Raw genomic sequence first — 25,268 nt, 5'->3', positions numbered from 1 at the left:
ATCTTTTTGAAGCTCTTCACGGTCTCTTTGGTCTTAAATATCTTGAGCAGTTTGGTATCATCTGCAAAATTTGCCACTTCGCTGTTTACCCCTTTTTCTAGATCATTTATAAATAAGTTGAATAGGATTGGTCCCAGGAACCCCAGTAGTTACCTCTCTCCACTTTGAAAACTTACTATTTATTCCTACCCTTTGTTTCCTGTCTTTTAACTAGTTATCAAATCAATGAAAGTATCTTCCCTATTATCCCATGATAACATACTGTACTTCTTAAGAGTCTTTTGTGAGAGATCTTGTCAAAGGCTTTCTGGAAATCTAAGTATACTATATCTACTGGACACCCTCCTCCCCCTTGTCCACATGTTTGTTGAGAAAGAACTCTAGTAGATTAGTAAGGCATGATTTCCCTTAACAGAAACTATGATGACATTACCCCAACAAATGATGTTCATCTATGTGTCTGACAATTTCATTCTTTACTATAGTTTCAAATAATTTGCCCGGTACTGACATTAGACTTACTGGTCTGCTATTGCCAGTATCAGCTCTAAAGCCCTTTTTAAATATTGGCGTCACATTAGTTATCTTCCAATCATTAGGTACGGAAACTGATTTAAAGGATAAGTTACAAACCACAGTTAATAGTTTCGCAGTTTCACATTTGAATTCTTTCAGAACTCTTGGGTGAATGCCCTCTGGTCCTCAGTGACTTGTTACTGTTAAGTTTACCAATTTGTTCCAAACTTTCCTCTAATGACACCTCAATCTGGGGCAAGTCCTCAGATTTGTCACCTAAAAAGAATGGCTCAGGTCTGGGAATTTTCCTAATATCCTCAGCCATGAAGACTGAAGCAAATAATTCATTTAGTTTCTCTACAATGACTTTATCATCTTTAGTGCAACTTTAGCATCTTGTTCGTCTAGGGGCCGCACTGGTTATTTAGTTGGCTTCCTGCTTCTGATGTACTTAATAACATTTTGTTATTACTTTTTGAGTTTTTGGCTAGCTGTTCTTCAAATTCCTTTTTGGCTTTTTTAAATTATATTTTTACACTTAATTTGACAAAGTTTATGCTCCTTTCTATTTTCCTCACTAGGATTTGACTTCCACTTTTTAAAAGTTATCTTTTTATCTGTGTCTGCTTCTTTTACTTGGTTGTTAAGCTAACTTTTTTGGATTTGTTACTGTGTTTTTTAATTTGGGACCTGTATTTGGGGGGAGGGATAGCTCAGTGGTTTGAGTATTGACCTCCCAAGGTCAGGGTTGAGTTCAATTCTTGCAGGGCCCTTTAGGGATCTGGGGCAAATCTGTCAGGGATGGTACTTGGTCCTGTCATGAGGACAGGAGACTGGAGTCAATGATCTCTCAAGGTCCCTTCCAACTCTATTAGATAGGTATATTGCCATTTATTTAAGATAGGCCTCTATTTTGATGTCTTTGAAAAGTTTCCATGTAACTTGCAGAGATTTTACTTTTTGCACTGTACCTTTTAATGTCTCTTTAACTGACTTCCTCATTTTTTGTATAGTTCCCCTTTCTGAAATTAAATGCCACAGTCTTGGGCTGCTGAAGTGTTTTTTCCACCAAAGGGATGTTAAACTTTATTACATTATGGTCACTATTTCCAAGGGGCAGTTATATTTACCTCTTGGACCAGATCCTGCACTCCACTTAGGACTAAATGAAGAATAGCTTCTCCCCTTGTGGGTTCTAGAACCAGCTGCTCCAAGAAGTAGCCATTTAAGGTATCAAGAAATTTTATTTCTGCATCCTGTCATGAGGTGACATGTATCCAGTCAATAGGAGATAGTTGAAATCCCCTAGTATTATTGACGGTTTTTTTTAATTTTGATATCCTCTTTAATCTCCCTTAGCATTTCATAGTCATTATCACTGTCCTGATCAGGTGGTTGATAATATAACCCTATTGCTATAATCTTATTATTGGAGCATGGAATTACTATCCATAGAGATTCTATGGAACATTTTGGCTCATTTAAGATTTGTACTTGATTTGATTCTACATTTTCTTTCAAGTATAGTGCCATTATATGTGCTTTTAGAAAAATAGATCTCTGGGATTCAGATTGTCCATTAAGTGATATCTAATTGGATGATTCAAGAGAAACCCCATCTGAATAAGATGAGGCCAACAACATCCAAAGAATTTTGGTGAGAAATTCTCTCTCTGATATCACAACCAGCCTTCGGTGCCTGGGTGGTTATTTATAGCAGTCGTACTTCAGCTGAAATTGTTTCTGTGAAGAAAAAATTTAGTTAAACTTTCACGTTTATATTTCATTCGTAAGATGAGTAAAGGTATGGATAAGATTTTTCAAGAGGTGTTTTGCAAATTTCTTTAAAAAATACTCCTATCTTCTTAGCAGGATAAGACAATGGTAGTCTGCTACATCCAATCCAATCAAACGCTTTCCTCTCCTCATTTCTAGTAGGCTCAGTCTGTGTACCTCACGTTATACTTCATCCAACCCAAGCCTCATTTCTCATTTCTACTCTCAACTTACAGAGATGTTTCACAAGGTAATGGAAGAAATCCATTGCACCCCTATCAGCCTGTCAAAATATCTGAACACTGAATTGTATCTCTTGTCACCTCTCCCTCTGGCAGTAATGTCCAATAAGCAAGAATGGTTATTATCGTTCTCTGCAGTTTTGTGTGGCACTTTCCAGCTTGATCTAACTGCTTATCCAACTGTTTCTTTTGAGTAAATGTTCAATATCTTATGGATGTATATATGAGTTATGTGTTTGTTATTTTTCTGAGTTCCCTTGATAAGTGATGCTTTCCCTCTACAAGTTAGACTGCTTTTCGAGAACAAAAAATTCGGGATCGTTGCTGTTGTTTCTAAAATATAGTACGTATATTAAAAGAGATGCATGATATGGCATGAACTCCCTGCAAATGTATGGAACATTTAAATATTGTTTCAATGGTCACTTAATCATTTTCGGAATGATTCTCTCATTTTTCCCAACTAAAATTTCAAATACGGAGGAGCCCTTTTCCAAGTGGGTTGGTTTCCAGTCACAAAGAAGGAAGCATTTCTTGCTGTTGACTTACAGTACCAAGTAAATAATAATAATAAAAACAAAGGACCCAAGCAGCAAATGGATAAACAAACAAATTTAAAATAAATTAAGCAGATTCGAGTGGTAACTTCAAAGGCAAAATAGCCCTTAAGCCAGGGCTGGGGGACCGTTTTTGGGTCGGAGGCCACTGACCCACAGAAAAATGTCAGCAGCTGCGCACAAATGAGAAGCGGGGAAAAAACTCTTCACTGTGAGCCCCTGACTGAGAAGGAGAAAGATACTCTCCACAGTCCCCTCATACATCAGAGACTGGGGGGGGGGGCAACCTAGTAGATTTTGTATGCTCCAGCCGGGGGGAGCACCTAGGGGACTGGAGCACTGGCACAGGCTCCCCAATCCTGGGTGGGGGGGCTGAGCCTTGGGGGCCGAATCCAGGCAAGCCAGGGGCTGCATCCGGCCCCCAGGCATGAGGTTCCCTCCTCTGCCTTTAGCCATGGAGACTCTGTTACACATTAATCTCAAACACGAAGTTCCCATAGCCCTTTCACGAGTAAAGTTTCTAAGGGTAAGCTTATGTAAGCAGGGAAATGGCCCTGCTCTCATCATGAGCTTTCCTGGCTTATACTGTACTACCCAGATGCAATGGACTAGCAAAAGGATCTGAGGCCTCACTCCCACTTAGTTTATCCAGAGGCCTGCCTGATCTCGAAGGCTTCCCTTCCACGCTCCTTATAACCCCAACAAGGGCAGGCCCAAGATTCCTGGCGGGGCTCAACCCTCAACCTTATTGTGATCACTTAGGGCAAGGATGAGGGTGTCCTATTTCAGGGTGCTCTTTCTGCGCTGGATACTTCTCTCACCTGTTGATCATTACACATAGTTCAATGCAAATACATTTATTAAAAGCGGTCAATATAAAAACAAGGAACAATGGGAAAGGTTAAAGGAAAACACACACACACCCCATGCTCGGTGGCAGGGAACATCACAAACAGCATCTCTGGGCTGTGAGGACAGTTCACAGTCTGCTCCTCACGTGTCCCAGGTCCTGGCCATGCCGCAGGGATGCTGCGGGTTGGATACTTGTGCTGGCAGTGGCCACACACCTTCAGACTCTACATGGAAGGACCCTTCTTCCCAGCATCAGCCTCCTCCCCCAATTGTCGGGTTTATTATCCCCCTCCAAGTCTGGCCTACAAAACCTCTTGGCTGGTGACATCTCCCTTCTCACCCTTACTGTCCTCCGCTGCTCACTGCATTTGGCTCTGGACTGCTCCAGCTCCACTCTGCCTCAGCACTGAGGATACTCTGCCTCCCATGGGCCCCCAAGGGTGATCAATCTCACCCCCATTCTACCCCTTCCTGTAAGCACCCACCCTGCCTCTTCCCATCGCAGCCCCTACTCCGCCCTTTCTCGCAATCCCCTGCCTCTTTCCCATCTTCCCCCCTCAACACCCAACATCCATGCTCCTCCCCCTTCCTTACTGAGCAGCCTGAAATGCTGCAAAAGATCTGGCACAGCCAGGAGATTGTGCTTTCTGGGAAGAGGCTAAGGCAGGGGAGCAGCAAAAGGGATTTGCTGGCAAGTATCCCCAAGCCAGAAGGCCAGGGCTGAAGGGCAAAGAACAGTGCTGGCTTGAAGGTGGAGAGCTGGAGCCAAGGACTAGAGAGGACTGCACACTGGAAGCAATAAAGACAGAGATGGATTAGATTTACTGGGACGTTTGGCACATGTGGGTTCCTTAAACCCTGGGGCTACATCTATACTGCAGCATCCACACCTCAAATGAGCTTTTGTGCAAGTAAATCAGCAGTTAAACGGCAGAACAGAGGGCTTTTGCTGGTGTAGGTAAACCTGCTGCGAGGCATAACTCCCTTTTGCGCTATAACTATTGCGCAAAAAGGCAAGTGTGGATGCTCCAAAGTGCAAGAAACCCCTGTGGGGAAAAAGCACAGGTGCTCTGATAGCCATTCTGTGAATGGCCAACAGAGCTTTCTTGTGCAAGAGGGTCCATACAGTGTGGACACTTTCTTGTGCAAAAGCACATCACTTTTGAGATGTGCTTCGAGGTGTGGATGTGCTCTTGCGCAAGAAGTTTTTGCACAAAAACTCTTGCGCAATAGGCTTCTTGTGCAAGAAGCATGTAGTGTAGATGTAGCCTGGGAGTCTAGAGATGTCAGAACTTTGAGTAGTAGCTTTGGGCAAGCATGTGTGTGTTGGCATGGGTGTAATTTATAGGGAAGGGGGAGAGGAGGACAGAAAGGAGGAGGGGCAAACTGCAAGCCACAGGCCAGAGGCAACAGGAGAAGGAGACAGCAATTTTAGAATGAGAACTCTGTATATGCAAATGCATATATAGTGCAGCATTTTCTTCTTAAATCTCAGGAAACTAATTACATTGACAGTTTCTTAATTAGAATCCGTCAACGCCTTTTTCACTTGTGAGAGAAAAAGTTGGGCCTTACAAAGCACATTTAAGTATCTGGCTCCCTCTAGTCCTGAATTTAAGAAATGCTTAAGGGACTTCTGCTGACAAAGTGTTGCCTGATCTTAAGAATTTCCAGTTACTGCCTATAGTAACTGGATCAGGCCCAGTATTTAATTATTATATGTTTGGGAACCCTAATGTGCACAGGACCCACTTATGGGTCCTGACCCACAGTTTGAGAATCACTGATATAATGAGTTGATATATCCCTAGAAGATCTCAGTGTGCCCATAGGGATATGTGTGGTCCTGGTAGAGAACCACTTCACTATAAGACCACTACCAACATAACTATCCACCATACTGGACCAAACTCTTTAAGAAGTAATTTCCAAAATGCTAGCTATGAAGGTCCTTCCTAACTACAACCCTGTAACAGGTCAAGAAATACAAAACAAAGCCAACTCCAGGAAGTCACACTGCAGCCAATGCTCAGTTTTTATACTGGGTAAGCTCAATGTAGAAATATTCATGCTGCATTCTCCCATTATTGATGCAACCAATTCATTTGCTACTCAAAGTTATTAACATCGGAAATGCGTGATCAGCAAAATGATGCACTGACAATTTTATGTTCAATAAATTAAGCCCACGTGATGACTTTGTTTCTGCTATGTTTTCATATTCCTCACTTGGGGCTAGATTTGCAAAAGATGTATGACCATCACACCCTGTTGTCTAATGAAATTCACAATCCTTTTTAAGAATGAGGGGGAGAGTTAGCTTTTTTTTTAAGAAACTCACAGAAGCCAGTGTGCTGGTCAGGGAGCAATTTAAACTAGCTATAAGTTATATATTATAATTATAAGAGGAGTGGGGCATACACCCTTCTCTGAAAGGAAATGAGGTGCCCTCCTCCACTTGGAATTCATAGCCATGAACCCTTTTCGGTAGTTAGGCACCTAAGCCAGTTCAGATTTTTCTCATGAAAAATCAGAATGTGTCATGAGGAAGTTATAGGCAAGAGCTCAGTTATAAGGGCATTCACCCAGGCCATAGCAGAAGACCTAAGTTTCAGTCCCGTCTCAATTTGATGTGGAGCATGGATTTGAACCCAGGTCTCCCATGTAAGTGGCCTAACCAGTGAGCTCTTTCTGCCTCTCCTGCTGAAACTGTTCCACTTTGAAAACAATAATTAAGTATTCATTGGACCAGAGAGTGTGAGAATGACTCTGTAGTCCAGTGCTAAGCATACCCAACAGGGATAAGCAAGTTCATGCCCTCACTTTAGATCAGGCAGAGTGGGAACTTGAGCCTGGGTATCCTACATTTCATGTATGTGCTCTAACCACTGCACTATTGATTATAAGGGAGAGTAATGGACACCACAACCGTTATCTTTCATGTGAGTTAAGCATGCTCAGAGCCATCAGGTGAGAAACCCCATGTTTGTGAAGCTTGATAAGTCTTATACATGAGCTGGGGCAGCATCAGGACTTAAGTGGTTTGTGTGTGCCCACTGGCAGAAGCTTAAGTCCCTGCAGGACTCCTCTGGTAGAAAATTAGATACTCATGGAGGTTAGGTGCCTGTAGGGTTAGCCAGCAGCTGAATGATGTTTTGAGCAATGGCAGTGGTGCCTGTTCTGTCTGTGTGGATTTTGATAGAGGCTGTTACAAATTTCTTCGGACTTGTGTTTCCTTATATAATTGCATTACGAGCATAAAGAAATACATGCCTAGGGCTAGAGATGTTTTCAAATAATAGATTTTCATGCAAATATTGGTTTTATAGGTTTTATCTGTTTCCAAATATGGTACTATTTTAGAAACAGTTGGGCTTTCTGCTAATACAAGCCTTTTTTCTACAGGTGTTAGTTTAAGCAAATCAGTACAAGTAAACAAGCAGAATTTTAAATCTGTACTGGTGTCACATCATCAAACACAAGAAAAAGACAAGAGTGTAGCTTCGTTTATGAAGGTATGAAACATTTGGATCCATTTAATTAAAAAACTCCTAATGTGTTTGCTTCTACATCATACTTTTTCACAATTGTCAATTTTTTTCTGGATACCTTTAAATTCAGTGTATTCTGAAGTTGTAATGTGTACATCATTTTTTGTTTAAATATAATAGCATTATGTTAAACATTTAAGGATGCTTTTGCTAGGACAAAAGTTACCATATGAAATAAATGTATGATAATTTAAATAGAACAGAAAACACCGAAAATAATCGAGTCACACAAAAAATCTTTTGATCATTCACTACCATAAGTGTAGCTTTTTTTACTATTATCTCTGTTTATCTTAAACTATGAATCATAGGAGAAAAAGACAATTGAAGATATTAATCGACATGTAGAATCTTATGAAGATACAAAACATAAGATGGAAATTGAACCAACCAAGAAACCATCAAAGCAAGAAACTTCTAATAGAATATGTAGAGGTATACTTTTATTTCTTCATTAACCTCATTTGATCTTATGCAGATAATGAACTATAGGACACTGCTATTGGATACTGCCATGATGGTCATTAGCTTATGTTTGACGTACAACAAACAAGTTCAATAAGGCTACATCTACACTGCAAGGTTTTTGCACAAAAATGGCCGTTTTTAGGGTTGCCAGATGGTTTCAACAAAAATACCGAACACATTTGACATTACATCACAATCTACGCTGCATCTTATTTTGAAAATACTGGACATTTATATTTTCTCATCTATATTTTTTCAGTTTGTTTCCCGAACAGAAAGCTCAAATACTGGACTGTCCAGTTCAAAACAGGACACCTGGCAACCCTAGCCATTTTTGCACAAAAACCTGCGGAGCATCCACACCTCAAATGTGCTTTTGCGCAAGTAAATCAGCAGAACAGAGGGATTTTACTGGTGTAGGTGAACCTCCTTATTTGAGGCATTAACTCCCTTTTGTGCTAATGTTATTGCGTAAAAAGTCAGGTATGGACGCTCCAGAAGGGTTTCTTGCGCAAGAAACCCCTATGGGAAAAAGCACAAGTGCTCTGATGGCCATTCTGTGAATGGCCATCAGAGCTTTTGTGCACAAAAGCATCCATGCAGTGTGGACACTCTCTTGCACAAAAGCACACCACTTTTGTGATGCACTTTGAGATATGGACGTGCTCTTGGGCAAGAAATTTTTGCGCAAAAACTCTTGCGCAAAACTCTTACACAAGAAGCCTGCATTATAGACGTAGCCTAAGTGTTAATACAAGCCACTAAAGTCCACTTTAGTCGTGCTGCAGCGTTTATACAAGTAATTTAGATCTAGATATAGAACTCTGTGCTCCTGGCCTTCTAATGGCATTCTTAGAATCAGGTGCTTTGTTTAAGCTATTTATGGACTCTGGTGGTTTGATTGACAATTTATTTTGATTGGCTTGATCTCAAGCAATAGGCTTCTCACCATTGTCACTTGTCCTTCAGAGAAGTTTCAGATGAGGTTTAGACAGACAATATGTGCCGCTATTGGAACATTGTCTAGGGTTGGTCTTGGTCTACCTTCTCTCCCCACTTGTGTCGACAAGAATTGAAATCAAAGCCTGTCCACCCTCAAAACTTGTCTTTATTTTGGCTTTTCATACCTCAAAGGTGAATCAAAGCTATTTGACCCTCTGTTGACACTGTTAATGCTGTTATCCCTGAAAAGGCACACCTGATGTAGCTGCATGCCTGAGTAGTGAACAATGGGAGCCCACCCTGCAAGAGAAGGTCTTAGTGAGCCAGAGGCTATGGTTTGTATCTACTGTCTCAGGTTGCACAGGCACAAATCCAGGCCCGTGTGCATGAGGGTGTGAAGGCTACAAATACACCCTCCATGGTCCCCCAACTAAGCATACTCCAGATGGCCAGGGGAAGTCAGGAGCTGCCTTCCTCCATGCTATGGCCGGCTGGGGGAAGGGTGTGGCTGATTCTTTCCCCTCCTCCCCCAGGAGCGAGGCCTGGCACTACCCCCAGCCACACTTCTGCAAAAGGGGTAGGGATGGGAGGGCAGGATCCGCCTGTATTCTAGGCACTGTGCAAACTTATAGAGGATAATACATGGCTGAAAGAACATACACTTTAGATACTGGACGGGGTAGAAGAGGAGGTACAAAGAGGTAGTGTGACTTGAGCAGGTCATTTCCTTACCAGATCAGTAGGGGTGCATCTACACTGCACCCTTACCTCAAAAAAAGCTATGCAATTTGCACCCAACAACATAGCTAGCTTTCTAGCCATCTTACAGTCCATTTATCCAATCCATACTTCTTTAACTTGCTGGCAAGAGTACTGTGGGAGATGGTATCAAAAGCTTTGCTAAAGTCAAGATATATGATACCCACCACCTTTCCTGTATCTATAAAGCCAGTTATCTAATCATAAAAGGCCATCAGGTTGGTCAGTCATGACTTGCTCTTGGTGAATCCATGATGACTATTCGTGATCACTTTCCTCTCTTCCAAGAGCTCTTACCTTCAGGAGAGGCAATGGAACTCTTTCTCTGAACAAGTTTGCCAAAAATCGTTCTTGGGAGGTCTTCAGTCCTTGGTATATGGCCGATTAGTCTTGGTTAATCTTTGACTATTTTCACTTCACTTGGTGACCTGCTTTAAGGATGGGTTTTAGCTTATTTTATTGTTTGGCAGGGCACAGTTCTAAGACAGTGACCATCCCTACTTTTTGTATTGTACAGGAACTTGATATACAAGCTGTGGATGATGTGTGTATACTACTCCTCCCCCAAAAAACCTACTAATGCCCCCATTACATAGTCAATACAGCTAGATAATGATAAAGTAGAATCTATTTTACCTTATTCAATATAAAATTGCAACTTAATTCCAGAATTCTTCATTATGAGTAAAGATGCTGAAGGCAAAATGAACAGTTTGAGTTTAGATCCCATGTTGAATTTGTTTGTAGAGCTAGTAAGTTAAACTTCATTATACAGATTTCTTCAGCCTTCATGAAATCTTTTAATTTTATTCATGATAATTTTTAATATGCCATTTGTACACTGAATAAAGTTAAGCAACTGGAAAAAAATATGTAATAAAAGCCTAGATGCAAATTGTAGGGTAGATTTAGCAGCATGGTGCTCTATCTAGATCTATCAAGTCTTCTGGTTTACTCATTAGTGAATGGTATCTTCATAGTAATCCCAAAGAATTTGTGAGGTATAAACTAGGGATATTAAATATCAGTTAATTGAAAAGTTGAGTAACCTCATGAATTCTTATCGGTTACTCGACTATTCTATAGTCCTTGGGGCAGGGCCGACAGCCAGTGCAATCTGGCCCCACTCATGAGGAGCCCCCTGCCACTCTGCACAGGGTACCAGGTGGGAGCTGGTCTGCGAGGGGCGCCAGTTTAAAAACCAGCTCCCCTTGTGGACTGGCTGCCTGTCACCCCATGCTGATGTCTCAGATAGAGGTGGTAGCAGCCCCTGTCCAGAGGCCAGGGGAGGGGGGTCCTGAGCTCCTGGAGCCGGTGTGAGCTGAAACTGAGCCAGGCTGCCTCCCGCCTACCTAATACACTTTAAATGCAGAGCAGCACCGGGTGTAGGTCCCGGACCCATTGCAAGCCAGGACTGGACAGGCTGATGGCCAGCCTGCCAAAACATTTATTGGGGGAGGAGGAATGCTTGTAGTCTATAGCATTAACCTATAAGCCTTTGCTTAATCAGTTACACCATTACATCCCTACTATAAACATGACTGCATATAAATAAGGTAAAATGTCTTTGGATGTTGTAATGCTCTTAAACAAGCTTTAAATTAAGAAAATTCTTAAATAAAACAATTCTATTGTAGAATTTTTAAATGAAGAAATACAGCTCATGGAAGAAAAAGCTCACTTTGAATATATGGAAAGAAAGAAGAAAAAGAGAGAAGTGCAAAAAAGGAAAGCTGACTTACTGAAAGAAGAACTGGAAAAACTGATGAAAGCAGGACAAACTCAAGTTATCAATGATGTCTCAACAAGGATGAATAATAAAGAAAAAGTTGCAGCAGAAGAGAATGAAGAGGAAAGAAAAAGTAAACGACTGAGTGACAAAGGAGAAGCAGATGAAAGAAATGCAGTTCCAATGCAGAGAAACAGAACCCCCACTAGACTGAAAAAACAATATATGTTCACAGAAGCCACTGAAAACTTGCATCAAGGGTTTCCTGCATCAGGTCCAGTGTCCAACCCAGTCAGCCTCCGCAAAAACAGACAAGCAGGTCGACACCAGAGTGAGATAGCTGAATTGAAGGGAAGAAATTCATTTGGCATATATGTGCCATCATTTGGTAAAATTACCAAAACAAGGCAGAAAGACAGTGCTACAGATGATGGGAGCTACATTCATACAACAGTAATAGAGAGGAAAAACTTTCTTATGGAAGAACTCTTTGGATCAAGCTGTGCTTCAAACCATTCAATCCCTAACATAAAAGGGTTTGATAAAGAACCAACAATTATAGAAAATGAGAAGTTACATAATTATAAAAGTGAGTTTTTAAACACTGGCACTGATCTGCAATGTGGAGATTCTAAACTTACCCCAGGAAAGTCTAAACTAACTTCATCCTCAGACATAAAATAACTATAGTATTCAATTGATGCATCAGTTACATTGTTTATCTTTAATCTTTAAATATATAGCATGTTTAACATTTGTTGAAAAGCAGTGTGTTGCCTACCAGTGTTTGTGGGAGGGGTGAGGGAGAGGTTGCATTCATTACTTGTGAGATTTCGTGTAACTCTTACTAGAATTTTTACCTGAAACATTCTTTACCAATAAACCTGAAATGGCATACCCAGTTACAGGAAAGTATTTCTACTTAATTGATTGAACATTCTTGAGCACATATAAATGTACCATAATACAGAATATTAAAACAATGAATACGCTAGCAGCATCAAAAGGAAAACTGACAAGAGTAGAAGAGTAACACATTAAAGGGCTTGTACTACAGAACAGCAAAAAAGACAAATAGGGTTGAAATACTGGATTTGTAGGGCAAAATCCTGTTCCTCCTGAAGCTAGTGGGCCAGGATTTCACACATTTGAAATATTTGTATAGTAATTTTTTAATCTGAGCCCCCCTAGATTAGCAAAGCACTTAAGCAATTTCATAACTTTAAACAGTTGGTCCTAGTGACTTCACTATAACTATTTCTGCTTAAAGTTATGCAAGTACTTAAGTATCTTGTTGGATCAGGGTGTACACACTTGTATATAAGTGATTTCTAACACTATGCAAATCTTATGTAGCTATATTTTTATCGAATGGTGGCATGACTCTAAAAGCTGCAGCATTTCAGTAATCTAGTGTCAAAACAAGAGAACATGTCATTACTTTAAAAAGTCATAAATGAAATCTTGAAATACTGGAGGCAGATAGCAAATCTTTTTTAGTGAAAAGTCTTCAGCTCTGGAACTCAATCATCCATATAATCTACCACTGCTCAAGCGTAACAGGCAACCTTTGAAATGTAAGGCTCTTCAGTCTGGATTTCTAAGTGAGATTTGTCAGATGGCTGAGGCAAGTGATTTGCTTTTATGGTCATTATTTGGCCTTGACACAATAAAAGTTTGAAATATCATCCAAAATTCAGACAAATTAAAATATATTTTCACTGTCTTTAGAAAGCTCTGATGCCTTCATGTGTTGCTACTGAATGTTAGAATTACTTCCTGCGACTTGCATGGTCACTACCCCACTGCTGGACTCAAGTGATGAAGTCTGCACTGTATTTTGCCCACTGAGTATGTTTTTCTGGAAACGTAGGGGATGTCCATTTCTCAAGCAGTCTTGCCTTGGTATAATATTTTTGATTTGGGTTTGTTTGTTTTCAATTGGTAGCCACTTAATGTAGGATGCTTCAGATCTATACCAAGGATCAAAAAGGAATAAAAAATCCTTGATTTAATTTTCAAAAAAGCCAAGAACAAGTGGAACAGTAATATGAACAGCAAATGTCCTGTAATAGATTCTAATCACTTTTCAGGATTAAGATACACATGCAGAATATTGCATTTGGTACTTGACAGCTTTTTTCCTAAAGATAAAATACTTTGATTACATTTTACAATGAAGCACTTCAATGATTGGTTTACTGTGATCAAAAATGCTTGGGGAAAAATATCTATGAAATATCAATATTTCTCTTATGTGATTATTCCCATACCCAGCATATGGAGCAGTCACATTCAAAAAATATCTATCCAACACCTTTGTTCACAATTTTCAGAGCCAAAACTTGCTTGTCCTTGTCTAGAGAAATCAATGGGATTACTTTTGTAACTAAACAGAGCAAGACTTGGCCCAGTAAATGTAACCAAAACAGTTACAAATCTATTGCTAATGAAGCTTTTCTTTTGGAAGAAGATACTGCTCCTTCATTTCAAAACAAATAAAACAAGACTTTTGAGCATCATCAGATGCATCTTGGGAATCAATGTTAATAGCATGTTTAAAACAATCTGCTTTTAGTGCCTCAAAGTTTGTGTATGTAATACATTATTTTTATCTCCTTAAGAAGGAACTACCATTATCTATCAATAACATTCTCACTAACTTTTCTAAAATTTTAATTAAAGTAAGTACAGCATGAATAATCTTATTTAATGAATAAAGAAACCCCAGGATACACGTTCTCAATCCTGTGGTTTTTTTCCAAGTGCTGCACATATTGTGCATAAATATTAATACTGGCTCAATATAACCAACGTAAAAACAAAGTTAGAAATTCACAAATAAAAAAAGTTTCATGCACATACACAGGACAGATCATGACCTTAAAAAAATCATTCCTAAACAGTGTTCATTAAGGAGGAAGAGAGGTGTGAGAATTGGGCATACTAGCTGAATGTAGTAGAAAAGATGCAGGTCCATTGCTCAGGATGAATAGATACTCCAGTGTTCCTCAACTCTGTCCAGGGGTTTTGTGTGCCCCTTTCCATATATTTTTTCCATGTCAGTGTGGAGGCACGTAGGGCTTATAAATCAGCAACACTGAAAATCTACTGATCACTGGCCTTTCAGGAAAGGAATGATATGGGCAGCAGGGTAACCCAGTGGTTGGCAAATCAGTTTTATCACTGTTTGGCAGGCTAGTAGAGGAGGATTCGGTCCTTCCTTACCCTGCAGGATCGTATGTATCAAGTCTGTTTGGTTTAGCTTAACACTGGGGAAAGAGGATTTACTCCAAAAAGTAATGTTTTCCTCTGCTAATTACCATATTCTTCAACATTTTGTATTAGAAATCTGAATCCCCGACTTATTTTTTTGCCTTGTAGAGTGTCTTGGGCTATCCTGGAAGATGTTAACTCACATTTTGAAATAGGAGGAGACTGACCACATCATTCCTTTCAACACAGTGTAAGCTGGGGCCATGCTCTGGCATGTCTTTGAGACTACAGCTTTTCTCCCCCTTCCTGGGCCAAGACAGGAGGAGAAGGAGGAGGAAAAGAGACTTCAGGACCAGAGCATGGCCCCAGTGATATTTTCTCAAAGTAGGGGCAAGAGAAGTATTTTTGAGAGGGAGAATTAGGTCCAGGGATAGAAAGAGCCATTTGGGAGACAAGGCAGAATATGTTTCAGCAACTGGGTCTCCAGACAAGAACAAGTAGCCAGCCACCACATATTTGGCAGTTGAGAAAGGGCTGGGGTCAACTCTGGATTTCAATTAAATCAATGGTGCATCTTCTAAGACAGCCCACACGTACTGAAGTCTGCAAGGTAAAGTCAGTAAATCACATTTTTTTAAACGTTAATCAGTCTCCATACTTCCCGCAAAGAAAGAGGAAAGCCCCAAAAGAATCCCCACGCTGCAATTCATTTTAAAAAGCTAGTTAATCTTGCAGTTGATTCTCAGTGAAATTGTAATGATAAATTTGTTTCTGCAGTTAACCAGTGTATATTAGGGATGTTAAAACTTGTTTACGTGTGAGGGGGGGAAGTGGGAGCCAGCTCCTGCCTGCCCCCTGCTGCTACCTCTGATACAGGGGCTACGGAGGGGAGAAGTTAGTTTGATGGGAGCTGGGATGAGCAAGGAGCCAGCTTGAAAATTGACTTTTAGCGTGTACTAGCTCCCTCCTCCAGCTCCTTATCCTGCTTCTGATAAAGAAGCAGCAGGAGAGGGGGCACTGTGTAACCATGTACATGAGTACATGTTCACATTCCTAGTGTGTATACTAGCCAACAATAAAATGAGGCTTTATTAGAAGTAATGTTATCTTTAAAAGTTGTGACTAAAACTTGAAGGAAAAGTCAAATGACAAAGCTTATTCATAAATATTAAACTGAAACAATACAAGATGAGAATTAATTCATGCTTAATTATTACATTGTCTACAACGGCTTCCTTAGATGGAAAGAGCTTTTCCCTTCACATCAAGAATGAATGAAATTGGTGCAAGCTCTGCATTTGTCTCTCGTAAAAGACTTCAGGACTCCATTTTCTAACTGTGATAATGGAAATGCAGTTTAGAATTCCAGTATTCCTTTTCAGCTGAAAGGGTGAAGCATAATGGCCACAACTTTGTTGCAGACCACAAGCCAGCAAGTAATTCCAACGCCACCTGAGGTGAGACAGAAAAGCATGATGTAGATCAAAAGTAACACACACACCCCTCTTAACTCTCTAAATCACTTAGGAATAGGGATGTAAAATTCCATGTAATCAGTTAACCCGTTAAATGTCATGCTTAACTGGTTAACCAGGACCAATGTGGGTAGGCGCTGCTCAGGCCAGGCCCGTGATGCAGTGGGTCTGGCTGGAGCACCCCTTCCAGGCTGCTGGTTAGGCAGTTAAATTTCTACTTATGAAGTTTCAAAAATTGCAATTTTAAGAAATCAAGGAGAAAAATTGTTTATGGCTAATTTTGAGAGAACCTCAAAGTCATGGAGATGGTACTGAATCAGGGGTACAGGGTGCAGCATACATCGTCTGTTTCTAAACCATACATGTGTGATTAGAGATATATAAGTTTGCCACTGAAGACAAAGGTTCAGTAGAAAGTGAGCGCCACAGTAGAACATTCCTTTTAAAAAAAATTAAAAAAAAAATTCAAGATGGGTTAAGAGAGTTTTCTGAAAATACTGTTTTCTTAAAGCACTTATTTAAATATGCATACTGGGGAAAAAATTAACTCGGTCATGAATTGGACCCTTCCTCTAGATGCAACTGTTTTAAATGGCCTTCCCATTAAATACAACAATGTTGATATACAGCAGTTATGTTTAGCTGAATATATACTGGGGAAAAAGTTAATACCAAGAAAAGAAATGCTTCAATCTGTGTTTGTCTATAGGCCTCCATGTAGTCCAATCATGTTTCCTTCAGCAAAGAATGCTGAGAGCAGGCTGTTCCTTCTCTCACTTTTTCCAAGTTTCCCATAACGTGAACAAGGCCAGAATCCTGATCAGCAAAGACTACTGTTTCAAATTCTTTTTGTTATTAGAAAGCAGATAAGAAAAGCATTTTTAACCTCTACGTGCCTTCTCCTTACATTATTAGCATTCACATACACCAAAGAGAAATGCATACTGCTTATACACAATTTTACCTGCCACTCCTGTAGGAAAGGCTACTAAACGCTCCATTGGGGCTAGCCATTTGCTTGGAAGTATAGTAACTGGCTCAGAATAATATTTCCAAATTAGTGAGATCATCAAGGCAGCCTGGAATGGAAACCCTCATTAGCCAGGACAATAACACACAAAAAGTATGTTCAAATTTCTATTTTGTGGCAGTAAATTAAAAATACGAATAATTCTCAAGTGCAATTAAACTTACAATTGTAAAACTGTGCCTATAAAACTACAAAAAGGTCTTACAATCTGGATGCTATTTACATCTCCTTAACTACCCTCCTACCATTAACATGTCAACATCAGAATTTCTAGGGGGACTCGTAGGCTCAGAGAAAATGGTGCTTTTTACTGTAGGTACTGAATCAATTCTAGTTAAGATGAATAGTGCTCCAAAGCTGTTACAATATGATGGACTTTTTTTTTAGCCAAGATAAACTGAGCTGATATTTATAGTCTGCTAATGAACTAGATCAGTGTTTTTCAAACTGCAGGTCGGGACCCCAAACTGGGTGTGAGCAGCTGGTGCTCCATTTATGCACAGCACTCTCCTAGGGGAAGCAAGAGACTTCGTGTGCGCCTCTGCTCCCAGCTGCGATGATTGACCTGGGTGCAGGGGAGCATGCAAAATTTGTTCTCCACCTCCCACCAGAGGCGCACAGCATGTAGTAGCCTCCAGCTGTTCAAAACAGCTGGCGCTTCCTTTTACAAACCATGAGACCCTGATGGGGGACAAGAGACTTTGCATGCTCCCCTGTCCCCAACTGGCCTGGAAGCGGAGGAGTGCATGCAATTTCCTGCCCCCCAGGAATACACAGCTATGAGCATCACCTGGAGGGAACCCATGTGGCTGGGGCTGCTGCAGAAGAGAGCCTGTTGGATTGCTGGCTGGGAGCCACCTAAGGTAAGTGATCCCAGGCCAGAGCCTGCCTCAAGCACCCCAGCCCCTCACACTTCTTAACTCCCTGCCCCAGGTCACCACCCAAATCTTCTGCTTACTGCCCCAGATCACAGCTCCCTCCCAGACCCTATACCCCGTGCTACATCCCTCCCCCAGGTCAAAATTCACTTCTGTACCCCTACTCCCTTCTGGATCCAGCACCCTAATCCCCTGCCCAAAGTCACAACCCCCTACTTCACCAAAACTCCCTTTCAGACTTCACATCATCTCCTGCACTCCAATTTTAGCTGCCCTGATCTCCCTTCTACACCCAACCTCTGTCCCAAGCCCCACACCTCCTCCATAGAGAAGTGCGGCCCTTGACCACTTCCCAAAATCGGAGTGGCTCCCAATCAAAAGTTATTGCCCACCCCGGTCTAAGCTGTCTTTCAAGGAAAATTTCAGTCCAAATAGTTGAAGTCTGGTAAAGTTATAAGCAACTGAAAACAGGATCTTATAACTGTAATAGTAAAACAATCTTAATAAAAGGCAGAGCTACCAGCTCAGCCTACAAAGATAACACCTATATTGGGCTTCAGCTGCTTTTGACATAAGTAACAGAGCAAGAAGCCTCCTTTCCAAAAAACTACAGACCAGACATAATCAAACTCCTTACAAATACCACCTCTTTATCGGCCATATCTTCCCTTCTCGGAAATAAGTGTTCACTGGTAAGACGCTTTATCATGCTACATATAGGCTATGTCTACACTACAGAGCTTTTCCAGGCTACTACATATAGGCTGTATCTACACTGCAGAGCTTTGCCGCGTCCAAGGAACAAGTCTGCTTTTTCAAAAACAAAAATCGGAAAAGCAGACGCGTTTTCCCAGCATCCCGGTAAACCTTGTTCTATGAGGAAGAAGGGATGTTCCGAAATAGGAGTTTTTTCCAGCATTTGGCCCCGCAAAGACGGGCCAAATGTTAGAAAAGCCTCTTTTGGAAGAAAAGCAGAAAAAGATACGCAAATTGTGAACTGATTTTTTCCGACTTTTCTTTGTAGTGTAGACATAGCCTATATGTAGCATGATAAAGCTTCTTACATAGTCAGAATGTCAGATACACATCTATGACTCTGTCTACACTATAACTTTTATCAGCAAAGCTGTCAGTCAGATGTGTGGAAAAAAACCACACCCCGACTGACACAAGTTTCAAGGATAAAAGTGTTGGTGTGAACAGTGCTATGTCATGAGTGTCTCCTGCCGACACAGCTACTGCTGCTCATTGGGGGAGGTTTAATTATGCTGCTGGGTGAGCTCTCTCCCACCAGCAAAGAGCGGCTATCCAAAAGACTAGACCAACATAACTGCAGCAGCTGTGTCGATGTAAGGTCCATTGTGTAGATATTGTATTAGCCAGTAGCTGCAGAACGGTAAAATATCATTGTACGTATTTTAGTAATCTGCATTATATCATAAGAAAATGTTACTTACTTGTAAAATGTAGAATACAATATTTATCACCCACTTTATTTTGGCTAATTGAGCAGTTCGTGCTTTCACTATGAAAAAAAAATATTGCCATTTGTAGTATTTATATAATAGTAAACATTCTTACCTCAAACTGGTAAATTATTAATATTTTACTTTCCAAGTAAAAATATTCAGCACAAAAGTTATATTCCCATTTATATGCCTTCACTGGCAATTTATTAAAGGAAAACATAGGCTTTTTTTCATTACCCAAAGTATCAGTGTATGCTATGGGGTATCCCTCTGTAAGGGAAGTGCTACTTTCTTAAACAAAGTTACTCGAGAGAATGTTAGAAATACTGTAGTAGTGTACTAGACAAAGTAATGTAATGTATAACTATGGTCAGGGGCATCTCTATGGGCCTGTGAGGCCCAGGACACCCCTCCATCCCAGGCCTTGTCCCCCACTCCACCTTTTCCAAACCCATCCTGCCCCCACCTCCACTCCTTCACCCAAGCTCCTGCTCCACCCCTGTCTCCTCCATACCTTCTTCCAGCCTCCTCCCCAGAACAAAACTAGGAGCCAGCAGCGGGTTGCTTTGCTTTCTGCCGTCACTGGTGTGTGCAGGAGTGAGCCTGACCCAATGCTGGTGCCAGACCCCCTTGCAAATCCCTCAGGGCCACCCTTGGCCCAGTGCTTCTGCAGCCCCCCAAAATGAGGGGCCCAGGGCGGTTACCCTGAACTGTCCTATGGACAGGAAGGCTATAACCAAGGGTTCTATCCTCAACCAAAAGGAATCTCTATGCTTGCGGACCTGTGAAAACTTATTTTAGATTAAATACAAAGGAGACTACTTCCTATGCCTCAGAAGTAGTGCACAATTTTTTAGCAGTCACAGGCTATCACATTAGGGATCCTATTATTGTCCTTTTTCCACCATTTGAGCTCATGAGAATGTTTTCAAGAATACTTTCTAGCCTAGCTGAATCTCATTCAGAATGAAAAATCATTTTAGTGTGATTTGCAAGTACTACCTAGACAACCAAGTGTTACACCTGAAAAAACAGTTTTCAACGTGAGTTTCAAATGCTGTGGTGCCTCAGAACAATATAAGAAATCCATTTAAAACATGGTGGTCCAGCAGTCAAAAGTTTTATTAAACAGCTTTGTAGAGACAATTAGGAATGTTAATTTAGATTAATCAGCTAATCGAATAGTTGATGCAATTTGCATAGACTATGTGATTAGTTAATAAGGGCGCATCCGCTGTTGCTTCATTTCAAAGGCGAAAGTGCTGCGGGGAGCTTTCCGCAGCATTTCAAAATGGCAGACTCCGGGCTCCATGCGCGAGTCTCCAGCTGGCCCCAGGCTGCACGCACTGTTTCAAGGCACCGTGCTGTGTGGAGCCGAAGGTCTGGCCCTGGGCTCTACGCGGCTCTGCCACTTTGAAACACTCCCTCTTCCTTCCTCCACCCTTCCTGCCTCTTTCTGAAAGAGACAGCAAAGGGGGAGAGCAACTAGTTGACTAGTTGTTCACATACCTAGAAACAATGCACTGTAGTATTACCAAGAGGTAAATCTAGGCGAGGTCAACCACAGGCATAGGGCATAGCATTTACTTAGTGGTAAAATCTCCAGTGGGTGCCTTGTCTTCAATGAGACTTTGAAATGGATTGCTAACATGCATTAAATATTCTGTTAGGGTATGTCTACACTTGTACCCTCTTTCAACACGGGGATGCAAATGCAGACATTCAAAATTGCAAATGAACCCGGGATTTAAATATTCCGTGTTGCATTTGCATATTCACGTTATGGTGCTATTTTGAAATAACAGACGCCGTTTAGACGCACTTATTTCAAGAGAAAACCCTTCTCTCGAAATAACTGGTAAACCTCATTGTATGAGGAATAAGGGTTATTTCGAGAGAAGGGTTCTCTCTCTAAATACAGGCAGTCCCCAGGTTACGTCCAAGATAGGGACTGTAGGTTTGTTCGTAAGTTGAATTTGTATGTAAGTCGGAACTGGTACATATTGTAAGGGAAACTCTAGCCAAACATTTCTCCAGAGCTCAGTTTTATTCTCCCACACCTCACTTCCCTCAATTCTTTATTCTCAAGCTGAGGTGTCTGCTGAGAAAAGCCGCTCCGCATCTCCCTGGTCTGCTGGGGGAGGGGCGCTAGCTTTGTGTCTCCCTGGTCTGTTGGGGGGAAGCAGCTAGTACGGGGTTACTTCACCCCGTTTGTAAGTAGGGATCCGATGTAAGTCGGATCCATGTAACCTGGGGACTGCCTGTAACCGTGTTTTAACAGCATGTTATTATTTCAAAATAGCGCCATAACACAAATACGCAAATGAAGCGCGGGATATTTAAACCCCAGCTTCATTTGCAATTTCAAATGTCTGCATTTGCATCCCTCTCTTGAAAGAGGGTACAAGTGTGGACACACCTTTATAGAAAAACACCCATACCTTTTTGCAGTGAAGACATAGGCTTAGTGGCTCACTTCCATGTCATAAAGGCACGCTGCTGTTTTGACTTGAGTTCAAAAAGTCTAAGGCTATGTCTATACTGCAGAGCTCTGCTGTGTCCAAGGATCATGTCTGCTTTTCTGAAAACAAATTTCAGAAAAGCAGACGCATTTTTTCAGCATTCCTGTAAACCTCGTTCTATGAGGAAGAAGGGATGTTCCAAAAGAGGATTTTTTCCCAACATTTAGCCCCATGTAGACGGGACAAATGTCAGAAAAGCTTCTTTCGGAAGAAAAACGGAAAAAGATATGCAAATTGCAGTTCACAACTTGCATATCTTTTTCTGACTTTTCTTTGTAGTGTAGACATAGCCTAGGTGTACTAATTGGAATGTTTTTTCAGAGACAAAAAAAATGAAAACTTGCCTTCTGCCTCAGCTTCCGTGTGGATTCCTCTGAAAAGCTTTTATATAACACCCTGCAATTCAGAGAGACTCTAAACCCCACCCTCTCAGTGTTATTCTTAATAAAATAAAATAAAATAAAACAAAACCGAACCAAACCAAACCATGAAACTTAAAAACAAAAAAAGGAAAAGGTTCTGCAAATAAGGACAAATAAAGTCAAAATAAAAACACATACTTGGAAAAAGAAGTGTTTTTAGGTAAACGGAACAAGTGGTAAATATTGCATTCTACCATGAGTTTTAAGCTTGTCAGTCATTTTGTTGATCTTTCTTTCCAGTCGGGCATATCTTGCAAACTCATCCATCATACTAATGGTTGTGAGTTCTTGCTTCATGTTTTGAATTTCAGCTCTCATCTGGGATTCCTGCTCTGCATCCTTCTGTAGCAATCTGGATATCTACAAAGGAAAGAAACTCAGAATTATCAGCCTTTTGGCTAAGATCAAATGTACACAATAAAGAGCAAATACCACAGAAAAAATTCACAGCATCAGCTAAAAGACTCAAAACCTCGCAAAACAAATTAATCAACTTTACACCCATCCCCTCAGAAAAATCTTGAATAAATACACAGGCTGTACAACATAGCATCAATTAGCATTCCCTGTAAATTGTGCGCTCATGCTGCTGCTCTAGAGAAATTCAAATGCTGTCCAGCAGATTATCAGAGCGCCCACAGCCAGTAGCATAGTGATAGAAATGTAGCCGTGTTAGTCTGGGGTAGCTGAAGCAAAATGCAGGACAATGTAGCATGTGTTTCTTCTGGTGGTGTACGTTCACACATGCCTCAGTGCACACAAATAAAATTTATTCTGCATATGGTTGGGAAAAATTAAGAGGGAACATTGTTACAAACTGGTTAAATGCTTCAAAACACTGGAATTGCCATATAGGATCAGACCTGAGGTCTACCTAGTCCAGGATCCTGTTTTCTACAGTGGCTAGGCAGAAGTGGGATAAACTGTCTGCATACCCACCTGGAACTCCCTTATTATAGCTCATCCTATTCTCTAGTAATCAGAGATTAACTTAACCATTGATATCCCTTCCAAATTTTTGGTTAGCTTTAAGTATTACATCTGATTCAAAAGTTTTAGAGGGGTAGCCTGCGTCTACACAGCACCCTAAACTCAAAATAAAATATGCAATTTGAGCAACGCAAATTGTGTATCTTATCTCAAATCTATTTCGAAATAGCTTATTTTGAAATTTGGCATGTCTACACAGTGCTAAATTTCAAAATAATGTGCTATTTCGAGCCATCCTTTATCCCTTGTACAACGAGGTTTACTGGGATGGCAAAATAGCGAGCTCTTTATTTAAAAAAATATTTCAAAATAACTGGCAGCTTGTGTAGATTCAGGGTAACTATTTCGGGATGCCTCCAGTATCCCGAAATAGCCATCCAGGGTAGAAGTACCCTAACTGAATAAGTTTAAAAAACAACAAATAGTTTTGCAGCACTGTAGAGTAACAAAAAATGTAGATGGCATCATGAGCTTCAGAAGTTTCATCTGAAGAAGTGGGTTGTGCCCACAAAAGCTCATGATACTATCTACATTGTTTTGTCTCTAAAGTGTTGCAAGACTATTTGTAGTTTTTTTATGTTTATTTTATCTGATATCCTTGCTATTCATATAACTATCTAGGCCCTTCTTCAAATCTTGCTAAATTCTTTGCCTCAGAAACTTGTGACTTTTAATTTAATGCTTTAATTACACATATTTCCTTGTACAAGTTTTAATTTGGTAACTTTTAATTTCATTGGCTGTGCCCTTGTCTGGTATTACCAGACAGGGAGAAGAGATGATCCAAATCTCTCTATTGATCAGGTACAAACTTCTATCCTGTTCCCCCTTATCTATCCATCTTTGAACTCTCTTCACAAGTTTGTGTGTTCCCTTAATCATTCTTTTTGTCTTAACTCCATTTCTGCAATGTTGTTCTTAAGATGAGGTACTAAAGTGCTCCAGATAAGGTGTACCAATTAATCAGCATTATTTTCTAATGTATTAGTTTTTCTAGGCTGTAGTTTTGGGGGCTCTATGGCTATGTCTACACTGCTGCAGTTCAAATAAGTGATGCAATTTGAGCTATGCAAATTGCATCTATTTCCATCTTATTTCGAAATAGTGCCAAATGATGAACTAAGCTGTCTATAGTGAGTGCCAAATTTCAAAATAACCCGCTATTCCGAAACGTCCCTTACTCTGCATAGATTGAGGTTTATAGGGTCGTTGGAATAGGGAGCCCAAAATAAGGCGCTTGCGGTGAAGGCGCAGGATACTCCGGTATCCCCCAATAGCTCTTGCAGTGTAGCCGTAGCCTGTAGGAGCTCAGTTGGGTTTAGTGGCCATTGCTGAAGCCCCGTGGCGAGCGGCTTTAAAGGGCACCTCCCCGCTGGCGCAGGCTCCGGCAAAACAGAGCCGGGTGCAATGTCCACAGCTGGGCAGCGGCAGCCCCGCGCTGCACACCTGCCCCGCACCCCGGGCTCCGAGCCGGGCTGCTTCTCCCAGGCCCGGGCAAAGCCCTCGGGATGGCGGCCCCGCCACAAAGGGCCCTGAGCGCCGAGCCGCTCACCGAGGCGGTTGCTAAGGCGGGAGGGAGCGCGTCGCGCTGACGTCACTTACGATGGAGGAGCAGGAAGGCAGGAGGATTTTGAGGAGGTTGCAGAGAAACACCGAGCTCAGCACGAGCAGCCACGCGCCGCCCTCCGCCATCGCCCGCCCACCCCCCGTCGCAACCGCCACCGGGCAGCCGGTACGGCCACGCGCGAGGAGCCGCCACCAAACGGCTTCTTCCCGGCACTGCGCGTGCGCATCCGCCTCCCAGCCCCCCCTCCTCCCTAGCCTGAAAGCGGACGGCAGGCGTCGCCATGCGAGAGACCTTGACCAATCAGGGG

The 25,268-nt window shown here is 41.4% G+C and overlaps 2 protein-coding genes across 3 annotated transcripts in view; one reads left to right on the top strand and one right to left on the bottom strand.

Moving 5' to 3' along the window:
- The window catches only part of LCA5L (lebercilin LCA5 like), a 31,243-nt gene extending 19,167 nt beyond the window's left edge, over positions 1–12,076 (top strand). The window contains exons 6-8 of the mRNA XM_025186518.3: positions 7,349–7,458; positions 7,806–7,929; positions 11,301–12,076. Coding sequence (XP_025042303.3) covers positions 7,349–7,458; positions 7,806–7,929; positions 11,301–12,076 — 1,010 coding nt within the window. The remainder of the gene's footprint in view (positions 1–7,348; positions 7,459–7,805; positions 7,930–11,300) is intronic.
- Positions 12,077–12,097: 21 nt separating this feature from the next.
- On the bottom strand, positions 12,098–25,187 carry GET1 (guided entry of tail-anchored proteins factor 1). Of its 2 annotated transcripts, none has more exons than XM_075912032.2 (5): positions 24,997–25,187; positions 22,599–22,764; positions 19,449–19,516; positions 17,048–17,162; positions 12,098–16,060 (listed from the first exon to the last, which is right to left on the bottom strand). In XM_075912032.2, the coding sequence occupies exons 1-5, from the start codon at positions 25,084–25,086 to the stop codon at positions 15,987–15,989; spliced, it is 513 nt and encodes a 170-aa protein (XP_075768147.1). In that variant the 5' UTR covers positions 25,087–25,187; the 3' UTR covers positions 12,098–15,986. The 2 variants fall into 2 exon arrangements, with proteins under 2 accessions (XP_075768147.1, XP_006111845.1); XM_006111783.5 differs by lacking the exon at positions 24,997–25,187 and adding an exon at positions 24,576–24,953.
- Between the last annotated feature and the right edge of the window lie 81 nt (positions 25,188–25,268).

This window comes from Pelodiscus sinensis, chromosome 1 (genome assembly GCF_052426305.1).
Source record: "Pelodiscus sinensis isolate ZL-2025 chromosome 1, ASM5242630v1, whole genome shotgun sequence".
Lineage (NCBI taxonomy): Eukaryota > Metazoa > Chordata > Testudines > Trionychidae > Pelodiscus > Pelodiscus sinensis.
Note: the sequence above shows the minus strand (reverse complement) of the source record. Positions and strands in the feature narration are given on the sequence as shown.

What these genes read in the sequence shown, in the direction of transcription:
- GET1 (XM_075912032.2), bottom strand. Translation starts at nt 25,086, where the DNA reads ATGGCGGAGGGCGGCGCGTGGCTGCTCGTGCTGAGCTCGGTGTTTCTC. An exon ending in TGCCTTCCTGCTCCTCCATC is followed by an intron (nt 22,765 to 24,996) that starts GTAAGTGACGTC and finishes TTTCCTTTGTAG; the next exon opens with ATATCCAGATTGCTACAGAA. An exon ending in TTGTATTCTACATTTTACAA is followed by an intron (nt 17,163 to 19,448) that starts GTAAGTAACATT and finishes TTTCCATTCCAG; the next exon opens with GCTGCCTTGATGATCTCACT.